At 40.1% G+C, this 12,592-nt stretch overlaps 1 protein-coding gene across 2 annotated transcripts in view; it reads left to right on the plus strand.

Moving 5' to 3' along the window:
• The window catches only part of KCNMB4 (potassium calcium-activated channel subfamily M regulatory beta subunit 4), an 82,333-nt gene that overhangs the window by 30,847 nt on the left and 38,894 nt on the right, over window positions 1–12,592 (plus strand). For both annotated transcript variants that reach the window (XM_027542551.1, XM_027542550.1), the window contains exon 2: window positions 4,859–4,986. In XM_027542551.1, coding sequence (XP_027398352.1) covers window positions 4,859–4,986 — 128 coding nt within the window. The remainder of the gene's footprint in view (window positions 1–4,858; window positions 4,987–12,592) is intronic.

Here is a 12,592-nt window from a genome sequence, read left to right on the forward strand (position 1 = left end):
TGGCTTGTCTTGCTGTGGAGCACAGGCTCTAGGTGCATGGGCTCAGTAGTTGCTGCTCCTGGGCTCTGAGCACAGCCTCAGTAGTTGCGGCACATGGGTTTAGCTGCTCCATGGCACGTAGGACCAGGGATCGAACGCGTGTCTCCTGCATTGGCAGGCGGATCCTTCACTGCTGAGCTACCAGGGAAGCCCTAAGGAAGGTTTTCTGAAACCCCTCTGTCCCTTAGTTTCCTCATCTGTAAAATGAGGGTGATTATAATAATTGCTCATTTGAATTGAATGAGATTTGGATTAATGAAATGTTTGACATATAGTCAATAAGTGTTAACCATGCTGATGATAGTGATAATGGTGATAAGACACACATTGTTTGTGCCCCTCCTCCAAAGGAGAGAGATTTATGAGGGAGCTATTTGGTGCCAGGAAAACCTTGAACAACTTGAACAACCCAGAAAAGAAAATCTCTATGACTGATTTTTGAATTTTTTTTTCTGGAACACTGCTTTGAATTTTCACTTATACCTTATTTTAAAATTCTTATAATCTACACCGATCCACTAAATTGAGAAAGAATCTAGAGCAAATCTGAGTTAGGCTTCATAGAAATTTTAAAGACCAATTAAATGGACAATCAAGGTATAAAAAAATAGATAATAATGATTTTTAAGGGCCTTAAAGTTTAGCCTTTTAACAATTTTCCCAATTTTCCTTTCAAGGACATGTGCACTTTAGAAGCTGCTGGAGTATTGTAAACTCATTATTTAATCTGTGATACTCTTTGGAAAGAATGCAGTCCTTGGAAAAAAATACTTAAATTTTGATCACAGGTTATTTTCCCCAATGTGAGAGAGTACTTTGCTTCCAAAAATCCATCTATACTAGCTCAAAGTCTCCTAGAGGCAATAAACATTTCTTTTATCCCACATAAAATCACAACATACCTAATATAAAACTTTACACCCTCCGTGAAACTTTTAGTCTGACTTTTTCAGAAATGTGTAGCTGTAATTCTCCTGGTCAGACTATAGAGCTGTCATTCAGTAGAGACACTTCTTTCCCCCTCCTCCCAAAACTGAATAGTAAAGTTTTCAAACTGAGATAATAACAGAATTTAAAAATCTGCTTTAATTACATTTGGTTGTTGGTTGTTATTCCCGAAAATGTTTAGCATACCTCTTGTTTTGAGTATCAGCTGTTTTGTTGCTAAATCATGTCCGACTCTTGCAACTCCATGGACTGTAGCCTACCAGGTTCCTCTGTCCATGGGATTTCCCAGGGAGGATTACTGGGGTGGGTTGCCATTTCCTTCTCCAGGGGCTTTTTCCAACCCAGGGATCGAAACTGCATCTCCTGCATTGGCAGGTGGATACTTTATTGCCGAGCCACTAGGGAAGTCCTGTGTTGAGGGGCTTGCAAAAAGACCTCTGATGAGTTTTTCGTTTCACACCTCATGGCTTCTACCTCCAGATCTAGAAATTTCTGCCCTCTACAAAGAGCACAGTCATTTGACACTATTCTCACTTTATAAACTAGTTGACCATGATACAGAAAATGAATTTTTAATAGAAGGAAAGGAAACATCTGTCACATTATAGGAAATAAGCAACAGGAAAATCAGAAGCCCTTTATAAACATTTTCCTAATGCAAAATACATGTCTCCAAGTAAAGACTAACCACACTTGTCCTCCTTGCTGGCTGGAATGGTGGTTTCATCAGGCTTCCTGGCCATCTCCCCAGTGGGCAGGATCTCTTCTGGAGAAAATACTCAACAGTGTTTGCAGTACTGCCTTCTGCTGGGTCCTTTCTTGCTGTATCTCCAAGAAGAGAATCATAGAGATATAGAGCTAGAATTTATTTTGGAGACTTAGCAGATTAGGGAAAATGAAATTTAGAAAAAAAGTAATTTACTTCAAGCCCAAACATGTAACAACTAATAAGACTGGAACCCTATCTAATGGTCTCCATTGCTTCTAAGCCCAACTGCTGCTTTGAAGAGCTCAGGATTCATAATTTCACAGAATTTTTTTAGCTATATATTATTGTTATTAGTAGAAGTGAAACTATATATGCAGAGGGTAAATATGCATTGAGACAATATTTGTATAACATGAGAATTTGTTACATATAATAGAAAAATATTTTACATTTAAATAAAACTTTAAATTTTAATCTAAGAAATTTAAAAATATTTTTAAAATTAATTAAAAATTTTTTAAATTTAAAAATTTAGTTTTAAAAATTTTAAATAAAAATATTTAAAATTTAAATGAAATAAAATTTCACAATAAACTGTGGAAAATTCTGAAAGAGATGGGAGTACCAGACCACCTGACCTGCCTCTTGAGAAACCTATATGCAGGTCAGGAAGCAACAGTTAGACCTGGACATGGAACAACAGACTGGTTCCAAATAGGAAAAGGAGTACGTCAGGGCTGTATATTGTCACCCTGCTTATTTAACTTCTACGCAGAGTACATCATGAGAAACACTGGGCTAGAAGAAGCACAAGCTGGAATCAAGATTGCCAGGAGAAATATCAATCACCTCAGATATGCAGATGACACCACCCTTATGGCAGAAAGTGAAGAGGAACTCAAAAGCCTTTTGATGAAAGTGAAAGTGGAGAGTGAAAAAGTTGGCTTACCCATCACTTCATGGCAAATAGATGGGGAAACAGTGGAAACAATGTCAGACTTTATTTTTTGGGGCTCCAAAATCACTACAGATGGTGACTGCAGCCATGAAATTAAAAGACACTTACTCCTTGGAAGGAAAGTTATGACCAACCTAGATAGCATATTGAAAAGCAGAGACATTACTTTGCCAACAAAGGTTCGTCTAGTCAAGGCTATGGTTTTCCCAGTGGTCATGTATGGATGTGAGAATTAGACTATAAAGAAAGATGAGCGCAGAAGAATTGATGCTTTTGAACTGTGGTGTTGGAGAAGACTCTTGAGAGTCCCTTGGACTGCAAGGAGATCCAACCGGTCCATCCTAAAGGAGATCAGCCCTGGGATTTCTTTGGAAGGAATGATGCTAAAGCTGAAACTCCAGTACTTTGGCCACCTGATGCGAAGAGTTGACTCATTGGAAAAGACTCTGATGCTGGGAGGGATTGGGGGCAGGAGGAAAGGGGGACGACAGAGGATGAGATGGCTGGATGGCATCACTGACTCGATGGACGTGAGTCTGAGTGAACTCCAAGAGTTAGTGATGGACAGGGAAGCCTGGCGTGCTGCTATTCATGGGGTCGCAAAGAGTCGGACGTGACTGAGCGACTGAACTGAACTGAACTGAATACTTTAAAATATTTAACTGCTGTAAAAAAATATCTTCCTCTTCTTGAATAAAGATGTATCCACATGTGTTACTATTAATTTTACCAACATTTTTGAAATTTCCATGTTAACTAGCTGCAGTCCTAGGTTTAAAGATACAGAAGAGAAAATAATAACCCTTGTCCCAGCTTGCCAACAAATTGGAGAGGCTGACATGAAACAGACAAGTATGATACTGTGGATTCCACATGGCAGATTTGGGAACAAGAGCTTCTGTATGACTGCATCCCAGGCTTGAGTGAGAATGAGGACCGGGCAGGGACCAGATCATGGAGAGCTTTGTACATCATGCTAAAATGTTTGCTAAAATGTTTGTATTTTACCCAAAAATGGCCAGAAGACATTGAGAAAGTAGATGCTCTAAAATCATGTGACTCAAATTATACTATAAAGCTAGTGGATTTTTTCTCTGCTCCTTAATACTGAACACCTTGATACAACATCTGAGAGTGGAATGTGATGAGTCACCAGACTCTATTTCCAGTTGTAGAACTGACGGAAATCTCAGTTTCCTCATCTGTAAGGTGGGGGTCATTATAGGATTGTTGTAAAAAGGATCGGAGGTAAGGCCATTAAACATTTATTACCATGTCTGGCATAGTAAGGGCTTCCCTTGTGGCTGATAAAGAATCCGCCTGCAATGCGGGAGACCTGGGTTTGATTCCTGGGTTGGGAAGATGCCCTGGAGAAGGGAAAGGCCACCCACTCCAGTATTCTGGCCTGGAGAATTCCATGGACTATATACAGTTGGACATGACTGAGGGACTTCCACTTCACTGGCATAGTAAACATTCAATAGCTGTAAACTGGCATCGTCTTCACCATGATCATCATCATAAAAGACTGAAATGGAAAAAATGGATTAGAATGCTAAGGGTTAATTGTAACATCTAGGGTTAAGAGCAGTCTTCTAACTCTGCTGAATATATTGCTTCAAGTAATAAAGTCCCTTCACGGAGAACTACTTTGTCAGAGGCATGGCTAGAAAGGGACAACGGTTAGCAAAATGTGTTGATTATGTAATTGAGATGAACTTTCCCTTTGATTTTGCTGTTCAAGAACATGTAAGAAAAGAAAACGAGTTTCATCGGCTGAGATCAGTATCAGAGGAGAGCTGTGTGCTTGCTTTGTTAGTTAAAAGTAGAAAAGGAAAATGTCAAAGTCCGCTGGAGACTGGGGATAAAAATCAACTTTTGTGTTACCTCCCTTTGTTCATCAGCAGGCCCATATTATGCTTTCAACCCACTAGTAGATTGTAATTAATTGTTTATAAAGTATCTTTGCAGTATAATGGCTGAAAGTTATTTTTGGCTGTATCTTTATTATTGGAATACTTCCTGTAATTGCGCCAAATTCAAAATTTTAAATATAGTTTAGCAATTCCAATTTGGTTAAATTGAAAATTGAGTAGGTCAAATTAGATTTACCATAAGCATAATGCCATCTATCTATTAAAAACGGCCTATATTTCAATATTCTATAGAATAATAGGTTTACTTTCTGTGTTCTGTTTTGTTAGTGCTCCTATATTCCTCCCTGTAAGAGAGAAAATCAGAAGAACTTGGAAAGTGTCATGAATTGGCAACAGTACTGGAAAGATGAGATTGGTTCCCAGCCATTTACTTGCTATTTTAATCAATTTCAAAGGTAAGCAAATATTTACATGTGCATATTAAAGTTGTTTGTAGCCTCGGTAGCTAATTATATTAATAAATCATAGATTGTGCTCACTTGACAAAATATACAACGTGGAGAGAGATAGTCTCGACTCTTCCTAGCATGTAGTTAGGGTAGCCCTTTCTTACTCTATAGGATGGGGGGCATGTGAAGAACCTGCTAGCCAAAAAAGGTGAGAACCTGTATCATGCATCATAGAGTTTACCCTCTGGATACACTAAGAAAATGCCTTTAGGTAGGAGGACTGTTTACTAGGAGTGTTCTCCCAAATCATTTGTAATTAATGATCACAAACTGAACAACGTTCAGATTTATCATCATTTTGGGCTGCATCAAATCTTATCTTTCTTTTTCCTTTCTATTCTGACCAGATATCTTCAAATGTTTCCATCATTAAAACTTTACTTGACCTAGAGAGAACTCAAGTTATAGCATACAGCAACAGTGCCTTGAACTAGACTATTCCAGTATCCACCCAGATTAATCATAGTAATCTGTTCATCAAATGTTGAGTATTCTCAGCTCTTTGCTGTCCCTCTCCATTTGGGTGTTCCACACTTAGGTCAGACTTTCTCTTCCTCCCATAATCCCTCTCTTAGTGAATGGCACTATAGCCTACTCATTTACTGAGTCTAGAAACTTTGAGTAATTCTTAACTCACTTTTCTCCTTTATGCTCTATAACCTATATTTATCATCCTGTTGATTTTATCCTGTATTAACTCTTCTGTGTCTTCCCTCTGCCACTGTTTTAGTTTAGATTCATGTTATTTCTCATGAATCTGAGAGCACAATAGTCTTCTAACTATTAACACAACAATAGTCTTCTAACTATTAACGCAACAATAGTCTTCTAACTAGCCCTTCTACTTCCACCCTTTGCCCCACTCCAGGACATTCTCCACACTGCTGCCAAGACTGTCTTTCTTAAACTTGGAAGCAAGAACAGGCAGGTAGGATCTACGTCTGAGGCAGGGATATGGCAGAGTCTCCTAATTCATGTAGAGGAAGGAGGTACAGAAAAGGGGCAATTTGTAGAACATCCAAAAGTGCCAGCTACAAGATATACCTCTGTGTGCTGTCTAGAGCTCTTTCTCAATCCTCACTGTCGTAACTATACCAGAAGAACTTTAAAAAAAAAATGCATCACAGATGAATTAACTTAGAATCTTTGATGGTTGAACCTAGGTATTAGCATTTAAAAAATCAATTCTAAGAATTCTAGTATATGGTCAGGATTGAGAGCCACTGCTCTATCCTCTCACCCATAACCCTCTACTGGAATTGTTTGTATGCCCATCTTCCCAACTAGATTGCCTACTGGTTAATGGTATGGACCATATCTTCTTTGGGTTTGTATCCCTAGTCCTTAGCACAGTACTTAGCTCAGAGGTTTACTTAGTACTTAGTACTTAGCTCAGTACTTACTTAGAGATTGGGGTTGGGGGGGGAGTAAGGAGAGTACTGAGTGAAAAACATAGCGTTTCTGAGTGGCTACCTGTGCCAATCACTGTGAATAACATTTTGGTTAGATCACTAAATTTCTTATAATAGTTCTAAATACTGGCCCCGCTTGACAGGTGGGAAAACTGAGTCTTAAAGATTCCAGCGGAAGTCTTGAAGTGAAAAAAACAGAATGCAGCTTGAAACCAGCTCATCTGATTCCCTGAGCTCCTTCTGTTAGCCCTCTTCTTATCCCAGTTTGAGAGTAGTGGCAGTGGCAGTAGCCCATGGAGGGGTACATCAGAAGAGACATTTAGAATCACAGTCAGCAGAACTTAGCAGCCATGTGAGTGATGCGGAAAAGGGAGGTATCACATTTGACTGAGTGTGAGAAAAGGATAGTCTAGCTCTGACTGTGCTGAATCTGAGAGTCTCAAAATATCCAAAAGAAAGAGGTAGAATTACAGACTTTCAGTTCAAGAGTAAGAAGTCCGGGTCAATGTTATACGGATCTGGGAATCGTTGGCACCCAAGCCATGGTTGAAGCAAAGAGAAAGAATGCACACTGGGAAAGAATGCGTACTGGAGTGAGGAGAGAAATGTTGACAGAATCTTGGGATCCTCTGTGTTATTGGTATGAGGGGGAGGAGATGGAGAGAGAGTGGCCAGATGTTGAGAGGAAAGTGAAAAGATTTGGAAGGGCGAGTGTTTTAAGGGGAAAAGAATAATCAAGATGCACTGCTTAGAAGTCAACTGTGGCAGCTCCGAGTGTGTAAGTGATCTTTGTGAACACAGTTTAGGTACTGCCTCAAAGCAAAGGGGTTGAAATCACTTTGTCTTGGGCTGAGATGAGCCTGTGAAGGTTTTACCAAGTGCAGGCTACTTTTTCAAGAAGTTTGCCGTGACTGGAAAAAGAATTGGAGGGAGGAGATGAGTAATTGAGAGGGAAATAGGAATGGATACAGAGAAATGAGACGGAGTATGGACTAAAACTGCCAAGGGAGAAGGAAATATTGACTACACATAGTAAATAAGGAAAAAAGGGAACACTCACTGAGGAAAACAGGGGAGAAATGAAATACAAAGGTGACGTGGGGATATGGTTTTCAGTGAGACGGGGAGCCCAGCCACAGGAAACAGGCACTAGCAGTCAAGACAGTTTGATACTGAACCCACCACGGTCTGCACCAGGTGACCCTTTAGGCTCCCACCCCCTGGACCCGGAGCTGGTTTCCGAATGTGCATGACCTTGAGCTTGCAGGAGGAAGCAGGCAGGCCCCTCCCACGGGCTGTGCTACCCAGCTGCTGGTCATCTTGGTAACTTGCCCTCATTCCCCACTCAGGTACCAAGTTTTCTAAAGGCTGCCTCCTCCAAATAGGGCTGCCTTCTGCTAGGGCACGAACTCCGAATATCCTCGGTACCAGATCAAACAGGACCATTCCCTGGCATGCTGAGAATTATCTGTAAAGAACTCACCCTGCATTATGCTGGGTTGGCCAAAAAGTTTTTGGGGTTTTTCTGTAACATCTAATGGAAAAACCTGAATGAACTTTTTGGCCAACACAGTATATTGATTATAGTATATCAACTTTAGTAGTGGTACATTTAAGTTCATCATTCCTTCTTTAGAACAGGTACCCATTCCCCATCCATCATCTCACTGTCCCATTTTCAAACTTTTGGGGTATAGACAGAAGTAGGGATGGTCTCTCACAACTCAGAAGCACGCCATACATGATTTTAAGTGACTTCGAGAAAACAGAAGTTTGAAGTTTGGCTCTTTTATCATGACATTTGCAAGAGGAAACAAGAGTGCTGGTTGGAGGTGTGAAAAATGGCAGCTCCTTGGTGCCATCTACTCTTAGTACACTTTTTACTACTGCAAAATATGCAATAAAAATAGACTCACTGTAAAGACTCCCAGATGCTCTTGATAAGGTGAACTTTATATTTAAAGTAACCTTTAGATTTCACTCAAATGCAGGATTGGAGAGAAAAGTTACCAAGAAGTTTCCGTTTTCAAGAAAAGCATGTTATTTTAAAAATCTAAGACAAAGATGATTGGAGTCTTAGGTTTCCATTGTTGAAGGCTTATTTAGGTGAGTTACAGTCGGGAATGGAATCTGCAGTGGCCAGAGCAGCCATCAGTAGCCATGCCTGCCCTGGAAGGATGGTCCCCATGCAATCACCCCTTCCTTCTCTGCCACCCAAGAACCACAACATGGTGTGGTGACTTCCTGCCCAGGGCTTGTGGAACCAGGCCCTGGCTGCCTCTCTTCAGGATCTTCCCATACAGCCTTCTGGCTCTATGACTCCTTCAACCTTGAAGCATCGAATCTCCATAATCTCCATAAAATTTTACGCTCTTTGGTATAGGCAAGGTCACACTTACTTTCCCTATATATTTTTGTCTCTTTCTATGGGGTCGCACAGAGTCGGACACGACTGAAGTGACTTAGCAGTAGCAGCAGCAACCTTTCCTTGGCTTATCTTTTCTCAGCAAAACCCCAGAAATGCCCACTTCTCTCTCTCTCTCTCTCTCTCTCTCAAAGTGTCTCAGTAATGTCCAGCTCTTTGCCACCCCATGGACTGTAGCCCACACGGCTCCATGCCCCCTTACCACAGTTTTTTTCTTTTTTTGGCTGTGCTGGGTCTTTGTTGCTGCGTGGACTTTTCTCTAGTTGCGGCAAGTGAGGGCTACTCTTTAGTTGCAGTGCGCAGGCTTCTCATTGCAGCGGCTTCTCCTGTTGCAGAGCATGGGCTCTAAGAGCTCGGGCTTCAGTAGGTGTGGCGCCTGGGCTCTGGAGCACAGGCTCAGCAGTGTGGCACACAGGCTTAGTTGCTCCAAGGTGTTTGGGATCTTCCCGGACCAGGAATGGAATCCGTGTCTCCTGCATTGGCAGGTGGATTCTTTACCACTGAGCCACCAGGGAAGCCCACCAAGTTTGTTTTGAAATCTCCATTCAGTTGCTCGAAAACATCTCTGAGTCTTAGTCTTTCCATACAGTTTTCCTCCCTCATCTTTGCCTTCCGCAGCTTCCCCTTGACGAGGACGTGTCCCTGGAAAATGGCTACTCATTCCTTAATTCCCTTTGGATCTAAAGACAAGGAAGAGTGATCTGTCCTTAGTTTTTGAACTTTTCCTCTTAAGGAAAGCATTGTATTTTTCTATACAGGTTTACTTTTTAATACTTAATTTCTTTGTCCTAAGTGGATATTAGTTCACAGAGGGCACAGAGCAGGCTTACACATGCATGTGTGTGTACCCCCACACCCACATGCACACACACACACACACAGTTGTCAAATGAACAGATCCAGCCACTTCACCTGTGAAGCCTTGAATTCATTCCCTCAGTTGAGGCCCTCACTGTTTCTCATCTAGATTGTTGAAGTGCCTCGCAACTGGTCTTTCAGGCCTGGCCTTTCTTTCATCAATCATCTACACTAGGCTAAGTTTTGTTGTACTTCACTTAAGTCTTCTTTGATTTTATCACAGTCCTTGATTAAATTTTTCTGCCTTCTTATTGTTCATTGGATGAAGGCTATGCCCTTCTGATTCCAGGTTCAACTTCTGCTGTTTACTCCCCTGTCTATAAGCTGGAAAAAGAAAAACAGACATGATCCATGCCTTCATGGAGCTTATACCCTATCATCACATTAGATAGATAATTACAAAGTGGAGTAAACACCATGAAGGAAAAGCTGGGGGTGCTGCTATGAGACATTATAACAAGGTGGGGAATTTCAAAGGCCTGTATGCATAAATCGTAATTAGGTGGAGACCAGAAGATGGTCAAGAGTTAGGTAGGCAAAAAACAAGGGGAACGGTATTTCAGAATGAGACACCACTATATGCAGAGGTTCTGAGGCAAGAAAGTTTGGTGAGTTTTAGGACCCAAAAGGCCCCCACGACAGAGAAGCTGTTAGGGAGAAGGAAAGTGGTGAGTGTTGATTCTGGAGAGAATAGGCAGGGTTTACAATTCTCTTAAACTCGGTGAGTAGCCAGTGATGGGGAGTGGTGACTTGACCTGATTTAAAGGTTTACACATTCATTCCACCTAGGCCAGTCCTCAGAGTATGCCCTGTTTCACACACACATTCATGCCTTTGCTGTCTCTCTCCCCTTCCTTCATCTTTTCCCTTTTGTAGGAATTAGCATGCTACAGTGGTAGGAAGGCTGAAACTAGCCACTTTCTAACATGTGGTGTGTTACTCTGACCTATGTGTGCCCCATTCCCTTTGTAGAAGGGAGAAATGATAAGGTTATTGTGAGGTTATCAGTGAGATGGTACATGCCTAACCCTGAGTAATTCCTATGAAAGTGTTTGCCATTATTATTTTTGTTACTATTAAGACTTGCCTCAAAGGCCACTGTGTAAACTTCTCTCACCTTTTCAGGTATAATCAGGCCCTCCCTCTTCTGAGTTCCTACAGGGGTGTGATTGCTTTTATCACACTGTTAGAGAGTTGGCTGAATATGTATCTTTCTCCTTGGATAGGTTATGACTTCCTTAATGCAGCAACCATGTGGCCTTAGGTGTCTGGTTTACATTTCTTCTCTACCGCTTAATAACTATGTGACCTAGGGTAAATTGTGGAACTTCTTGCTCTTGATTTTCTTATCTGTAAGATGAGACAAAGATAGACATGTTCTATCTTCAGGATTTTACTTTTTATTTGTTTATTTTGGTAATGATCATATCTGCACAAGAATGAGTACTTAGTATACGTATATGCTTTTCTTTCCTTGCCCAGTAAATTTCTAACATTAATGGTGGAAACAACTAATCAGAGCATAGCCTAATTATTCACTGATTAGATGCTGAGTGAGATCTTGAATGAATACATAACAGAAATTTGATTAATGAGCAAAGTGATGGAACATACAAAAATAACTCAAAGGAGAGAATTCTATTGTGAAATAAGATAAATATGTTGTACTTCTCATCCTGAACAGATGTATCCTAATTTTTAAGTTCACCCAGAGTATGTTTGTCCTATGATATATATTTTCCAAATTAAATTTGTCCTTAACATTTTAGACAAAGATGAACATAATGGTCTGAGCTAAAGTTGAATAGAAAGCTCTTTAGAGTACAGTATGAAAGTCATAGAAAAGGAATGCTCACTTACTTAGGGCTTAGTTTTCTTACCTACAAAATTTCATAGATTAAATGATCTCTAAGAGTCCTCTAAGTTCTCAAGTTTTATGATTTTGTAATTCCCTGATTCTGAAGGTGTGTACAATTGCAATAGCTTAAAATGATGGATCAAATCCTAATGGTGAAAGAGAAAGAAAATTATCAAAGAACCAAATGGTTAACAGTCTGGAGCCATTAAGTGGAGGAGCAAAGAGTCCTACCTCAATAGTAATTGAGTTTCATAATTATGACACTGAGTCATCAAAAAAGTTAAATTTGGTTCAATATACTCTATTTAATAGGTAAGGAAATGTGTAATGCATTTTTAGAAAGATGTTACCAATTATATTTTAATATTTGTATTGGTTTTTATTCAACTTAAAAGGTTAAACCTCAATTATTTGGAAGAATCACTTATGTGAATACCTACCTCCTTCCCTTGAAATAAACAATATTGTTTTAGGGAGTCCAAAATCTTCCTGCCACAAAATAGCTAATCACTCTTCTATCATGGTATTACCCTTGCCAGCATCCTGGATTTCATCCATTGAATTACCACCATTTTAGTCTTTTACTGTTTAAAAAAATTTTTTTCTTTATTGGCGGATAATTGGTTTACAATATTGTATTGGTTTCTATCATAGATGACAAACACGTGAAAAGATGCTCAACATTGCTCATTACTAGAGAAATGCAAATCAAAATTACAATGAGGTATTGTAATGCGTGAGTGACCTCACTCCGGTCAGAATGGCCATCATTTAAAAATCTATAAGCAATAAATATTGGAGAGTTTGTGGAGAAACAGAAACCCTCTTGCACTGTTGATGGGAATGTAAATTGATACAGCCACTATGGAGAACAGTATGGAGATTCCTTAAAAAACTAGGAATTAGAACTACCCCTGTGGCTCAGTGGTAAAGAATCTGCATGCCAATGTAGGAGACTTGCAGGAGATAAGGGTTGTATCCCTGGGTCAGGAAGATCCC

Source organism: Bos indicus x Bos taurus, chromosome 5 (assembly GCF_003369695.1).
Source record: "Bos indicus x Bos taurus breed Angus x Brahman F1 hybrid chromosome 5, Bos_hybrid_MaternalHap_v2.0, whole genome shotgun sequence".
Classification (NCBI taxonomy): domain Eukaryota; kingdom Metazoa; phylum Chordata; class Mammalia; order Artiodactyla; family Bovidae; genus Bos; species Bos indicus x Bos taurus.